At 48.1% G+C, this 15,404-nt stretch overlaps 2 protein-coding genes across 3 annotated transcripts in view; one reads left to right on the top strand and one right to left on the bottom strand.

The window, feature by feature from the left end:
• The window catches only part of BICDL1 (BICD family like cargo adaptor 1), a 138,026-nt gene extending 125,986 nt beyond the window's left edge, over positions 1 to 12,040 (top strand). Inside the window, exon 11 of one of the 2 annotated variants that reach the window (XR_012724957.1) lies at positions 11,215 to 11,303. Coding sequence is in view for 1 of the 2 variants with exons in the window: in XM_075320307.1 (XP_075176422.1) it covers positions 11,215 to 11,421 (207 nt within the window). In the remaining variant the exon portion in view is untranslated. Of the gene's footprint in view, positions 1 to 11,214 lie in introns of both variants that reach the window. The other variant, XM_075320307.1, reaches the window with a different exon arrangement.
• RAB35 (RAB35, member RAS oncogene family) overlaps positions 11,991 to 15,404 on the bottom strand; it is a 53,475-nt gene continuing 50,061 nt past the window's right edge. Inside the window, exon 6 of the mRNA XM_075320322.1 lies at positions 11,991 to 13,079. Within this exon, the coding sequence (XP_075176437.1) occupies positions 12,951 to 13,079 (129 nt within the window). The 3' untranslated portion in view covers positions 11,991 to 12,950. The remainder of the gene's footprint in view (positions 13,080 to 15,404) is intronic.

The raw sequence follows: 15,404 nt of genomic DNA on the forward strand, positions 1-15,404 counted from the left end.
TATACAGGTAATGTGTTCAAACAGGTGCAATTAATACAGGTAATGAGTGCAGAGTAGGATAAATTCGTAAAGGGAAAAATCAGATCCACAAGCTAGAATTTTTGCTGGTTGGTAGGTATTTAAAATACTTATTTCATGCAATAATATGCAAATTAAATAAAAAAAATTATACATTGTGATTTTTCATTTTGGTTTTTTTTTTGTCTGTCACACTTGAAGGGTACCTACAATAAAAAATAACAGACCTCTCCATTCTTTGTAAGTGGGAAAACTTGTAAAATCAACAGAGTATCAAATACTTATTTTCCCCACTGTATATAAAATTTCAAAACCTGATGTTCTGTTGAATGCCATATTGCAAAGATATGCTAGGGGAACATGCAATACATTTCTATAGAGACCCAGTGTAGTGCCATACAAATTCACGGAACACAGTTCTGCCAAGTAGCACAAGGCCCATGTGTCCAAAAATTAAAAATAAGTTCCCACAATAATTTCACAGCCCTGTTTGACCCAATACCAATTATTTTGAGGAAGGGTTAAAGGGAACCTGTCAGGTCCAATATGCACCTAGAACCACGAGTAGTCCTGGGTACATAATGCTAATCCCTGCCTAACTGTCCCTGTATACACTAGCATATATAAGAAATACTTTTTGTAAAGATCATTTTAAGATCTTTTATCATATGCTAATGAGCAAGGGGAGTAGTCCACTGGGCATTAGTTTACCTGCTTAGTCAGCTCTATTAGCATGTAAGTACACCCCTGTAGGCTGCTAACATGCGATTGAATGTGCAGCGTCAGAGGATGATCTCATTCACCTCTCCGCCGCCATTGATGCCTGACACTGGATTTCGGCTCTGTGCACATGACCCCGGAGTTTCGGTATGCGCACTATAAAGCCGCGTGTACGCGTCTTGGCTTCAAAGTGAAGTAGTGCGCATGAGCTGAAATCCAGTGTCAGACATCGCAGCGGAGAGGTAAGATCATCCACTGATGCTGCAGATTTATTAACATGTTAGCACACCCACAGGGGCATACTAACATGCTAATGGAACAGTCTAGCAAGGGAAGCAACGCCCTCAGGACTAGTCCCCTCGCTCATTAGCATACGATAAAAGATCTTTAGAAGTACTTTTTCTAAAGATCTCTTTCTCTATGCTAGTGTATACAGGGACAGTTAGGCAGGGATTAGCAATATGCACCTAGAACTGCTCGTGGTTATGGACGCATATTAGACCTGACAGGTTCGCTTTAAATTAAATGTATTCCCCCTGGCTTCGAATAGTATTGTGAGCTGTGGTTGTAAGCATTCCCCAGCACATTGACAGCTCACTCTGCGCAGCTGCAGATATTCTCCCGGCAACTATTAAATTGCAGGTTAACTCTATACCTCCAGGCATATGTGGATATGATGTGTTCTCTTTAAACTAAAACATATGGTTCAGTTAAAGGGATTCTCCAAGAAATGTAATAAAATACACTTAAAATGTTAAACATTTTTCCAAATACCTGTATTTAGCAAAAATGTGATGCTTTATCTAGTGCACTCTATCAGGATTTTAAAGATGGCAACTGCCATCAATCACAACTTGTTTTAAATTTCAAATGACATGCAGTAGTAGGACAGGCTGCATGAGGAACATCTGCTTGAGACCGATGTCAGGTCTTAGCAGTGTGCAGGAACGCTCTTCCTGTGCTCAGTCAACCTAACATGACACAGAGCGGAGTGCGCTAAAGGGGACGATGAACACTTTTCTAGCTGACTGACAAAATTCATATCTCATTCAGCCTGACAGTTTTAGTGCGTGCCTCGTTCTTCACATAGCAAGTCCTACAGTATGTCTTCTGAAATATAGGACAGGCTACACATTGATATAAAGGGAAGTTGCAATCTTTAAAATACTGAGTGCACTAGATAAAGCATAACTTTTTGCTAAATAGAGGCATTTGGAAAAACGTAAATTTGTATTTATTTTATTACATTTGTGAGAACCCCTTTAATCTACTCCTAAACCATGATTTGAGGAAATAACCCCACCACCCAAGTCAGCTATTTGTCAGGCACCCCTCAACTACAAAATATCAATGGATAAACAACAAATACCTGCACGGCCTCTATTTAAAAATGTTGTAGCTTTATGGTGAGACTATATGGCTTGCAACATGTGCCAAAATGTGATGCCCAGTAGCCACAATTTGTTTTACTCAGTCATGCAACTATTGGCCAGTGGATTTGGGTGTGTAGTCAGCCACAGCACGTGGCCACAGCGTTAGCCAATCCCTATCAGATGCCGCATTAGTGCTGCACCTTCCTACCACCATTAGGGACTTTCAGTAACAGAATATTGCTGGGGATTGTAAGGAAGGTATCATCAGGTGTTGGAGTGAAGGCTAAAAATGAGTATAGGGATGTGGAAAATAAGTCACAAAGTTCAAAACTTACAGCTGCAGAAGCAAATTTAACAGAGGAAAAAAAAGAAAATACAGAAACTGCCAAACTTAAAACTACACAGGTTTAGGGTTTACAATACGTAGCCCTTTTCCCCCACTCGTGGCTGCCTGCCATCTTTAACCCTGAACTACTGGGTGCATAAGTGCAGGTCACCATTAGGAGACGCATCTCAGGTAATGATACTGCTTTGTCACTCGTTTGCTGCTGCAGTTCAAACATTTCTAGATTGCCTTACAATGAATAAACTGCTCGTACATTTCCTCTCAAAAAAAAAAAAATCTAAAAGGGAGATTTGATAAAAGAAGGGAATTTTGTTTACTTACCGTAAATTCCTTTTCTTCTAGCTCCTATTGGGAGACCCAGACAATTGGGTGTATAGCTTCTGCCTCCGGAGGCCACACAAAGTATTACACTTTAAAAAGTGTAACCCCTCCCCTCTGCCTATACACCCTCCCGTGCATCACGGGCTCCTCAGTTTTGGTGCAAAAGCAGGAAGGAGGAAACTTATAAATTGGTCTAAGGTAAATTCAATCCGAAGGAAGTTCGGAGAACTGAAAACCATGAACCAAAAGGAACAATTCAACATGAACAACATGTGTACACAAAAGAACAAACAGCCCAAAGGAAAAAGGGGCGGGTGCTGGGTCTCCCAATAGGAGCTAGAAGAAAAGGCATTTACGGTAAGTAAACATAATTCCCTTCTTCTTTGTCGCTCCATTGGGAGACCCAGACAATTGGGACGTCCAAAAGCAGTCCCTGGGTGGGTAAAAGAATACCTCAATAACAGATTAGCCGAAAAACGACCCCTTCCTACAGGTGGGCAACCGCCGCCTGAAGGACTCGCCTACCTAGACTGGCATCTGCCGAAGCATAGGTATGCACCTGATAGTGTTTTGTGAAGGTGTGCAGACTAGACCAGGTAGCTGCCTGACACACCTGCTGAGCCGTAGCCCGGTGTCGCAATGCCCAGGACGCACCCACGGCTCTGGTAGAATGGGCTTTCAGCCCCGAAGGAAGAGGAAGCCCCGAAGAACGGTAGGCTTCAAGAATCGGTTCCTTGATCCACCGAGCCAAAGTTGACTTGGAAGCCTGCGAACCCTTACGCTGGCCAGCGACCAGGACAAAGAGCGCATCTGAACGGCGCAGGGGCGCCGTGCGAGACACGTAGAGCCGGAGTGCTCTCACTAGATCTAATGAATGCAAATCCTTTTCACACTGGTGAACTGGATGAGGGCAAAATGACGGTAAGGAGATATCCTGATTGAGATGAAAAGGAGATACCACCTTAGGGAGAAACTCCAGGATAGGACGCAGAACCACCTTATCCTGGTGAAAAACCAGGAAAGGGGATTTGCATGACAGCGCTGCAAGCTCCGACACTCTTCGGAGTGAGGTAATTGCCACAAGAAAAGCCACCTTCTCCGAAAGACGTGATAAAGAAACATCCCTCAGCGGCTCGAAAGGTGGTGTTTGAAGAGCCATTAACACCCTGTTAAGGTCCCAGGGTTCCAGCGGACGCTTGTAGGGTGGAACTACGTGGCAAACTCCCTGCAGGAACGTGCGGACCTGCGGAAGCCTTGCCAGGCGCTTTTGAAAAAATACTGAGAGCGCCGATACTTGTCCCTTGAGAGAGCCGAATGACAAACCCTTGTCCATTCCGGATTGAAGGAATGAAAGAAAAATGGGTAAGGCAAAAGGCCAGGGAGTAAAACCCTTATCAGAGCACCAGGACAAGAAGATCCGCCACGACCTGTAATAGATCTTGGCGGACGTTGGTTTCCTGGCCTGTCTCATCGTGGCAATGACATCCTGCGATAAACCCGACGACGCTAGGAGCCAGGACTCAATGGCCACACAGTCAGGTTGAGGGCCGCAGAATTCAGATGGAAAAACGGGCCTTGTGACAGCAGGTTTGTGCGGTCTGGAAGCGCCCACGGCTGACCCACCGTGAGGTGCCACAGATCCGGGTACCACGACCGCCTCGGCCAATCTGGAGCGACGAGAATGGCGCGACGACAGTCGGATCTGATCTTGCGTAACACTCTGGGCAACATCGCCAGAGGAGGAAACACATAAGGGAGTCGAAACTGCGACCAATCCTGAACTAACGCGTCCGCCGCCAGAGCTCTGTGATCTTGAGACCGTGCCATGAAAGCCGGGACCTTGTTGTTGTGCCGTGACGCCATGAGATCGACGTCCGGCGTTCCCCAGCGGCGACAGATCTCTCGAAACACGTCTGGGTGAAGTGACCATTCCCCCGCATCCATGCCCTGACGACTGAGAAAGTCTGCTTCCCAGTTTTCTACGCCTGGGATGTGAACTGCGGAGATGGTGGAGGCTGTGGCCTCCGCCCACAGCAGAATCCGCCGGACTTCCTGGAAAGCTTGACGGCTGCGCGTGCCGCCCTGGTGGTTGATGTACGCGACCGCCGTGGCGTTGTCCGACTGTATGCGGATCTGCCTGCCCTCCAGCCACCGATGGAACGCCTTTAGGGCTAGATACACTGCCCTTATCTCCAGAACATTGATCTGAAGGGAAGACTATCGGAGTCCAGGTTCCCCGAGCCCTGTGGTGGAGAAAAACCGCTCCCCACCCCGACAGGCTCGAGTCCGTCGTGACCACAGCCCAGGATGGGGGCCGGAAGGATTTTCCCTGCGATAGAGAAGTGGGAAGAAGCCACCACTGAAGAGAGGTTTTGGCTGCAAGGGAAAGAGAGACGTTCCTGTCGAGGGACGTCGACCTCCTGTCCCATTTGCGGAGAATGTCCCATTGGAGTGGGCGCAGATGAAACTGCGCGAAGGGCACTGCCTCCATTGCTGCCACCATCTTCCCCAGGAAGTGCATGAGGCGCCTCAAGGGGTGTGACTGGCCCCGAAGAAGAGATTGCACCCCTGCCTGCAGAGAAAGCTGTTTGTCCAGCGGTAGCTTGACTACCGCTGAGAGAGTATGAAACTCCATCCCGATGTAAGTCAGTGATTGGGTCGGTGTCAACTTGGACTTTGGGAAGTTGATGATCCACCCGAACCGCTGGAGAGCGACAGTCAGGCTGTGTTGACACGCCACCCGGGAGGGTGCCCTGACTAGGAGATCGTCTAAGTAAGGGATCACCGAGTGGCCCTGAGAGTGTAGGACCGCCACAACGGATGCCATGACCTTGGTGAAGACCCGTGGGGCTGTCGCCAGGCCGAAAGGCAGTGCCACGAACTGAAGGTGTTCGTCCCCGATGGCGAAACGCAGGAAGCGTTGATGCTCGGGTGCGATCTGCACATGGAGATAAGCATCCTTGATGTCGATTGATGCTAGGAAGTCTCCTTGTGACATCGAAGCGATGACCGAGCGGAGAGATTCCATCCGAAACCTTCTGGTGCTCACATGCCTGTCGAGCAGTTTGAGGTCCAGAACGGGACGGAATGATCCGTCCTTCTTTGGCACCACGAACAAGTTGGAGTAGAAGCCGTGACCATGTTCCTGAGGGGGAACGGGAATCACCACTCCTTCCGACTTCAGAACGCCCACAGCCTGAAAAAGTGCGCCGGCCCGAGATGGGGGCGGAGATGTTCTGAAGAAACGAGTCGGAGGACGAGAGCTGAACTCTATCCTGTAACCGTGAGACAGAATGTCTCTCACCCATCGGTCTTGGACATGTGGCCACCAAGCGTCGCAAAAGCGGGAGAGCCTGCCACCGACCGAGGATGCGGTTCGGGGAGGCCGAAAGTCATGAGGAGGCCGCCTTGGAGGCAGTGCCTCCGGCGGTTTTTTTGGGGGCGTGACTTAGACCGCCACGCATAAGAGTTGCTCTGGCCCTTCTCTGGCCTGTTGGACGAGGAGGATTGGGACCTGGCTGAGGGCCGAAAGGACCGAAACCTCGGTTGTATTTTCCGTTGCTGAGGTCTCTTCGGTTTGGACTGGGGTAAGGACGAGTCCTTTCCCTTGGATTCCTTAATTTCATCCAATCGTTCGCCAAACAATCGGTCGCCAGAAAACGGCAAACCGGTTAAGAACTTCTTGGAAGCAGAGTCAGCCTTCCATTCGCGTAGCCACATGGCCCTGCGGACTGCCACCGAATTAGCGGATGCTACCGCTGTACGGCTAGCAGAGTCCAGGACGGCGTTCATGGCGTAGGACGAAAAAGCCGACGCCTGAGAAGTCAAAGATGCAACTTGCGGAGCAGAGGTACGTGTGACCGCATTAATCTCAGACAGACAAGCTGAGATAGCTTGGAGTGCCCACACGGCTGCAAAGGCCGGGGCAAAAGACGCGCCTGTGGCTTCATAGATGGATTTCACCAGGAGCTCTATCTGCCTGTCAGTGGCATCCTTGAGCGATGAGCCATCTGCAACTGATACTACAGATCTAGCCGCCAGTCTAGAGACTGGAGGATCCACCTTGGGACATTGAGCCCAACCCTTAACTACGTCAGAGGGGAAGGGGTAACGTGTGTCATTAAGGCGCTTAGTAAAGCGCTTGTCCGGAAATGCTCTGTGTTTCTGGACAGCATCTCTGAAGTTAGAGTGATCGAAAAACGCACTCCGTGTACGTTTGGGAAACCTAAACTGGTGTTTCTCCTGCTGAGAAGCCGACTCCTCTATAGGTGGAGTTGGGGGAGAAAGATCTAGCACCTGGTTGATGGACGCTATAAGGTCATTTACTATGGCGTCCCCTTCAGGTGTATCAAGATTGAGAGCAACGTCAGGGTCAGAGCCCTGAGCTGCGACGTCCGCCTCATCCTCCAGAGAGTCCTCAAGCTGAGACCCCGAGCAGCGTGAGGAAGTCGGGGAAGATTCCCAGCGAGCCCGCTTAGCCGGTCTGGGACTGTGGTCCGTGCCGGAGTCCTCCACGTGAGACCTAGGGGCCACCCCTGGAGCACGCTGCGGCGCAGACCGAGAGGGGCCTGGAGGCGATGATCCAACAGTGCCCGGGGCCTGTGTAAGGACCGGTCTGGACTGCAAGGCTTCTAGTAGCTTGGCAGACCATTTGTCCATAGACTGAGCCATGGATTGTGAAAGCGACTCAGAGTTTCTCAGCAAAAACTGCAAACTCTGTCCCTGCCGCCTGGACAGGGGAAGCAGGAGGGTCTGCCTGAGCAGAGGGACCCCCTAGTGCCCGAGGCTCCGGCTGAGCAAGTGCAACAGGGGTCGAGCATTGCTCACAGTGAGGTTAGGTGGAACCTGCAGGTAACATAGCCGCACAAGAGGTACAGGTTGCAAAAAAAAAAAAAAACCCTTTGCCTTAGCGCCCTTGCTCCTTGTGGACGACATGCTGTTGTCTCCTAGGAGAGTGATCACTGAGGGTATATAGCCAAAAGCAAAACAACCCGGCCGAACAGAGAAAATATATACAAATATATATCTATATACTCCGGCACCCTAGGGGGACCAGCACCGGGTGACCGGTGTGGCTTACCGACCGCCCAAAGCGGTGTGTGTCCACCAGATTCCCTGCCTTAGGTCTCCCAGAGCTGCAGAGCTCGTTCTTGAAATCCTCCACCGGCAGAATGTGTGTAAAAATGGCTGCCGGAGCTCTCAGGGGAGGAGGGAGCCGTGGGCGGCGACTAGTAAAGTGCGGGAATCTGGTGCCCCACAGTGATCAGTGAGGGGGGGGGGAGGAAAGCTAAAGTATGCTCCAGCCCTCACTGCCGACGTCAGGTCGACCGTCCCGCCCTTACCCCTGACTGGCAGGCCCGGGGGCGGGAGTTATGGTACTAGGCCGCAATGAAGCCGGGGACTAAATTTAATACCGCGGCCGACAAACAGGCGCGGTCGGCGCGGAAGTCCCGGTCGTCACAAAACCAGCAGCCGCTGCAGCGTCTGTGAAACAAGCGCTCCATGCACCGTCCCCATGGGGACACAGAGTACCTTTAGATGCAGGGCCCTGTCCCTGATGATACAAAGTCTCCTGTCCGGCAGAGTCCCACAGGGGCTGCGGAGGGAGCCCAGTCCCAGTGAATGGATGACCGGTTAGGATCCCACTTCTCCCAGAGCCTCTAAGGGATGGTGAAGGAAAACGGCATGTGGCTCCAGCCTCTGTACCCGCAATGGGTACCTCAACCTTAACAGCACCGCCGACTTAGTGGGGTGAGAAGGGAGCATGCCGGGGGCCCTGTGGGGGCCCTCTTTTCTTCCAACCGATAAAATCAGCAGCTGCTGCTGACTAAAATGGGAGCATGAGTGGATGTGTGCCTCCTTCCACACAAAGCATAAAACTGAGGAGCCCGTGATGCACGGGAGGGTGTATAGGCAGAGGGGAGGGGTTACACTTTTTAAAGTGTAATACTTTGTGTGGCCTCCGGAGGCAGAAGCTATACACCCAATTGTCTGGGTCTCCCAATGGAGCGACAAAGAAATCACAATTTAAAGGGAATCTGACAAGTTCAAAATGGGTATGTGAACTCCGGGCAGGTGATCAGATTGAATAACATTTTTCAGAGAAATGTTTCAGTGAAACTTGCATTTTATTTACTGAAAACCCTGATAATTGTAGCAGGCGGTGAGTCCAGTGGGCGGTCCAACTCAGTGATTGACAGTCTTTCCTGTATGACTGCATGCAGATAGCTGTTAATCACTGAGTAGGGCCACCTACTGGACTCATGTATTCAGTGTGTCCACCCATATCCTGTCCACCGCCATTAACATGAGAATGGCGACAGCTATAGGCATAGAAGTGGTGTCTAGGTATAGTAAAGTAGCCATGTTCTATGTAATGAAACCACCTATAGCGCCATCTGGTGAAAATAACGGAGTTAGCATTTTTATCTCGAAAACGGAACGAGAGAAAAAAAGTGAATTAAAAAATTATAGGGCATCATCAATTCAATACAAAAAATCAACATCTTGCATACGGAAATGCTATAAGAACGTGTAAAACTTACAAGGCTGCGGCCGTGAAGCGATACCTCATGGAGACCTTCCTACAAGTCATTGGGTATGGTGGCTGTGTGGAGTGGCCTCCACGCTCACCTGACCTGACCCCATTGGACTTCTTTCTGTGAGGTCACATCAAACAACAGATGTATGCGACCCCTCCACCAACATTGCAGGATCTACGATGACGTATCACAGATGCTTGTGCAAACGTACCACCTACCATATTACACAACATGCAGCAAGATACAGTATGCTGTCCAGAGTCCAGATGTGCATTGCAGCTGATGGTGGCCACTTTGAGCATCAAAGTTAAATGAGCACCATATGCGTGACCAGCATTCAATGTTTTTTCAAGGTTTATTTCTTGGGGGAGTGGGGGTGAGGGGGGGATTGTCATGGGTTTCATTGCGTAGCGCATTGCTACTTTACTATACCTAGACACCACTTCTATTCCTATAGCTGCCGCCGTTCTCAAGTTAATGGCGGTGGACAGGATATGGGTAGACACTGTATAAACAGGGATTTTATTTAATAAAATACAAGTTATACTGAATCTTTTCCCCCAAACCTATTATAGCATTCTGCTCTGCTTCTCTATACCATGCTTTCCACAGATCAGACTGCATGTACGTGTCCGGTTCCATTAAACAGCTACAGTTAAAAAAAAACAAAACCCATCATACTACCCAGAGGTGTATCTAGGCTTTCCAGCACCCGGGGCAAGAATTCAGTCCGTATCCATTCCCCCCTCTCTCTCTCCCCATACAGTGTCCATATACATAACCCCTCACCCTCCCTCCTAATACAGTGTCCATAAATACATTTTCACTACCCACCTTCTCATATGGTATATACATTCCTCTCTCACTTTCTCTCCTCATACTGTGGCCAATATGTATACTACCCCTCCACACATACTGTGTCACAGAGACTTACCCTCTCTCCCCATACTGTGTTCATAGATATATCCCCCTCCTCACCCTCTCTTCCCCATACTGTGTCTATAGATACTTCCCTCCCTCACCCCATACTATTCCTCTTCAGTTTTTTCAGCTCCACTGGAGCATTGATCACCGGCATGGTTCCTTCCAGTATGGTGTATTATTGCTCGTAATAGGGGGGTGGGGGTGGGGGGTGGTGTGTTCAAAATGCAGCCAGATGTTTCCAGAGGTTTTCAAAGTCCATGTGGTTATGGAGTGGTTTATAATAAAAGCGGGGGGGGGGGGTAAGACCCCCAGGCGGGATGGAGGAGGTGCAGTTGGGGAAGGGGGGGGGTTTAGGCTCTTCCTTACATGCTTATAGTGGACAGGAGGAAACATCACCATGCTCATCAACCAAGCTGGTCGCGTTCTCTAACCTGAAAGGAGCCCATACATTCTAGGCTCAACCGTGCTGTTTGCCGCGTATGTAGCGCTAAAGAGTAACGTCTACACTACAGCCGTCGTGCTGATCTGGAAGTCAGGGACGGCAGTCACCACTTCAGTTGTCCTCGCGTCTGAAAGATATGAGGACAATCAGTGGGAGGCGCTGCGCCGCAGGTTCTCAGAGTCCGGCTGTCAGCTACACAGCCGGACTTAGTATAGCCAGCTCCCATTATGGAGGGGCAGCAAAACACAACCGCTGGGGAGACTTGCAGACTGCTGCATCAGACGGCCCGACGGCACCCCCTGACAGTTGCACCCAAGGCACATGCCCCCACCAGCGCCCCCTCCTAGATACGCCTCTGTTACCTATAGTTGCATGGTTCATGTCGTGAAATGTTTGTGGCATCTGTGTTTCTAGCTTTTCTGCTATATTCACAACATCCCATTTTGTTCACACAACCACTTTGCCTGGGTCTAACAAAACAATAGTTCAGACATGATTTTTTTTTCTTTTCTTCTGTTTCATTAACAGGATGACATGCACAGAGTCATTGACCAGCAATTGATGGACAAACACCAGAAGGAATGGAACCAGACTGTATATTCCTTCTCCACTGGCCACCAAATCAAACATTGTGGCAAGGTTACCACTCTGAATCGCACAGAGCGGCCAGGAGAAGAGCCTACCGGGTCTGAAGGAAGAAGCCTCTTTTCATTTCTTAAGAAAACAAAATGTTAATTGCTCAAACTTTCTAGTGAATCATGGCAGACAGTTGAGTAGGGAAAATCATTCTGCTAGGAATCGGTGGAAAGGCACAACCGTAGTAATCCAGAAAGCCATGTGTGGGTGATCAAATCCTTAGAAAAGTCCCACAATCCGAGGCGAGCGGGCATGTGGCATATGACCGTTACTAGAAAGTATTCTGCTTAGCGCAATGGCTAAGTAATGAGGTACTTGTATTTATTTCAGATGTATTTCCATTGTGGAAACACTGTTTAGTGGAGTCTTTCCATGATGAACACCTTGCACTTTTAGAGCCATTCGTTTCTATTCACTCCATAGCTTCCTTGAGAACTGAATTTAGCAGGTATTACCATTGTAGACCGGTCTAGAGCTGCTCTCAGTGCAAGGAACAGACGCCCTACCTCTGGTCTTCCAGACAGAGCACAGCAGTGGAACGGTCCCTACTGTTCCCTACAGCTCACGTACTGAGAGATGCTCCATGTACATAGAAGAAGCAGAATTTTTATAATGAATTATTGCATACAGTTCTTGTTTTATAATACACAGATAAAGAGAATGTCATATTTTAGTACAAAATTATGCTCTTTTTATTGTAAACTCTGGAATAAAATATTTCTATGATTTTCCTTGGTCCCTCTGAATATCTTTATTGAACATCCACCTCCATCCTGTCACAGCCCGCACCGGTCAGTGTTACCCACTTATTTTTTTTCTATAAATATTGATAGACACTTTTTATTTCCCAAATTCAGGATCCATGTTTCACATTTTTTATTAGTTTGTTCCTATTTTATGAACAAGATGGTACAAAAATTTGGCAGATATTTTTTTTTCCATTATATATATATTTTTCTTAACACAATGGTTCTTAGATCCTAGCAAATGACTTAATCGTTCAGGATCCATCCAGCTTTTTTTAAAAACAAAATGATCTTGTGGTTGTCTGTTCTGCACTGGTCAATGGAATAGATGCTCGCTTTTCTTTAGCATGGTTTTAAATAGTGACAAAAACTAAACAGCAGGAGAGCAAATTAACAGCAAGGCCTAGAGAATCTTACCCCAACAGGCAGGACCGAAGACCAGGCGCAAGGTTAAGATGCCATCTGTCCTAAATCTTAAAAATCTGATCAGTTCATATTCATCACGAGTCATGACAGATTGGCGATCGGAAAGCAAAAGCCAAAGCAATAGGAGGGAGGCATGGCTGGTTAACGCAATATACAGTATGTACAGACTCTTGTTAATCAGTCCAAGGGATAGGCACTGCAACTGTCCTTTCCTAGCAGACGCTCCAGAAGAGCAGGGGTGACAAGGGGATGACAAGGATCCACAACACCTTGTTGGCACAGCAGTAAAAAGGTGCCAGCGCCTCTCAATAGAAAACCTTGAGAAAATTCTTAAATTAACAGCACAAAACTGAGAAAATGCCCCAACCCCTGAAAGCTGGGCACTGCCCGTGGTTACTCTTCGTCCCAGGAACGAATGTTCGGATTGAGTGCGGCCTCTCAGTGCTGTGCCTGCACTTAGCAGCATCTCTTCTTCCTTTTACTGTTTTTGGTTAATTTTACCACATCGTTCTGTTGCTGTTGTTGCTGCTTTGCCAAGTTTTCTTTCTTTGCCCGGAGGACTAGCTCAGTAATGCAGTTAAACATCTAGAAAAAGATAGAAAATATGTTAAAGCTGAAGTCTAAACACAAATAATGTAACATAGGCTGATCATTCTCTAATTAGACCTCTTTAGGGTATAGTCACAGGCCAAATCTATTGCAAAAATTTCATACGAATGGAGGAAATTTTCTTTTGAAAACATTGGTACAATAAATATACAGTATGTGAGTTCTATCAAAATGCCCCAAGGCTTCCTTTATACATTACAACTTCGGTAGGAGAAAGGCAAAGTCCCCAATTCATCAAGACTGGACTGTAGTAATAGGATTCTAGTAATAGAATTCATTAGGCCCGAAATGTCAAGGACTTTTCATGTATTGGAGAGGTAGGTGTACAATTGCCCGGTTCCATATACACCCATTTTGGCGGACTGCCTGGACCGGGTGTGAGGATATCAGATCATTTGAATTATACCTACACTATGAATAACAGTACTACTCTAGAATCATGAATGCTAACTTCAGTGCAAAGGTTAGTGGCCACCACTGCGATCTGGGAATGGTGACTGATCATGTGTGCTTACAAGCTTTTTTCAAAAAGCGCTTGTATGCACTGCTGTAGAGCTGACTGGAGGAGCTAACTGTGCGCTTCATCAGTCTTTGATAGTGGCATTTAATTGATGACATAGCTGGTGTGTGCACACACAACACTTCCCATCACCTCACCGTACCCACACAACATGATCGGGGCTATCATAGTAACTGGGGCTGTACTGAAGGCCCCTGTGGCTGCCATCTTGGACCTCCTGTGATGCTCAGCCACAGTCTGAGCTTCACAAGAGACGGGCATTGAACACTATATCCTACAACACTGTGGTATTGCAGGATATAATGTAAACGATCCGACAATGGCAAGATCAAGTCCCCTATGAGGGACTTAAACAGATAAATACAGGTTATTAAAAATATTTAAAGAGCTTATCCTGGACCTTTATTTTTAATTTTCCTATGGGCCTAAAAACAAATAAGCAGGTGGTTGCCAACTACCTGCCTACTCTACCAGGCGCCAGCTCACAGAAGTCACCAACTGCTCCTGCCGGCAATTCAGCTGCTCCAGATCAACAAAGCAGTTCTTCCTCTTACAGGCTGCACTGTCTATGGGGAATGACTACTGAAATCATGCTGATTGACACCTGGCTACCTACATTTAGGCAGAGGGGAACCAGCTGTCTATTAGCATATCAGCACTCAAGCCTTATCAACAAAGTAGAGCGGAAGAAAGCCGCTACTGTCGACGTGAAGTCAGCGGAAGCTGCAGAATAGCCAGCAGGAGCATCAGGCCCAGACCAGGGGTGCTTCTTATAATCCAGATATGTTTTAACGGAGCAGTGATGGTGTAGCGTGATCACAGGAGGCAAGGTCGGAAATACTGAGGGCTCAGAGGAGGGGGGCGTCACTGCAGTGGAGTGGCTCAAGGTCACATGGTCGGCAATGTGGCGGGCTGCATTGATCCGACAGCAGGCTGTATTGAATCGCCCGCAGTTAACACAATGGACTTAAAAAAATGGCCGCAGAGGCGGCGCATGCTCAGGCTGACGCGATGGACTTCAAGAAAAAGACGGAGTGCTATCTGCGCACACACCACCTCTGCGGCCATTTTCTTGAAATCTTGTCAACCGTGGGCAATTCAATACAACCCACAGTCCGCCATTAGATCAATGGTGCCTGCCACCGCAACACTCCCGAGCCCGGGGTATCGCTGCTCCACTGACCCTCGACATTCCCACCTCCGAGCCCGCAGCATCGCCAACCTTGCCTTCCTGTGGTGCTACACCACCGCTGCTCCCCCCGGTGAGATATTATAAGACGCACTATGATCATAAGACGGACCATCATTTTAACAATAAAAATCATTTTTCCCTACTTTCCTCCCCTAAATTAGGAGTGTGTATCTTTATATGTAAAAGAGAATCACTTTCAGCTACCTCACCGCCCAATAAAAAGGTCAACACATACCCTAAAATGGTGTAATTGAAAACGTGAGCTTGACATGTAAAAAAAAAAAAAAAAGCTCTTTCACAGCTCCAGCTACAGAAAAATTAACATGTTACAAGACTTAAAAGGTGACACTAAAGGGTGCTTTACACGAGACGAGCTATCGTGCGATGCATCGTCGGGGGTCACGGTTTTCGTGACGCACATCCTGCATCGTACACGATGATGTCTCGTGTGACACCTCCTAGCGACGCAGTATCGCTCACAAATAGTGAGTTGTGTACTCGTTGCTAGGTTTCATAAAATTGTTTAATTAAAATGGCGCCGGTTGTTCATCGTTTCCGTGGCATCACACGTTGCTCCGTGTGACACCAC

Source organism: Anomaloglossus baeobatrachus, chromosome 1 (assembly GCF_048569485.1).
Source record: "Anomaloglossus baeobatrachus isolate aAnoBae1 chromosome 1, aAnoBae1.hap1, whole genome shotgun sequence".
Classification (NCBI taxonomy): Eukaryota; Metazoa; Chordata; class Amphibia; order Anura; family Aromobatidae; genus Anomaloglossus; species Anomaloglossus baeobatrachus.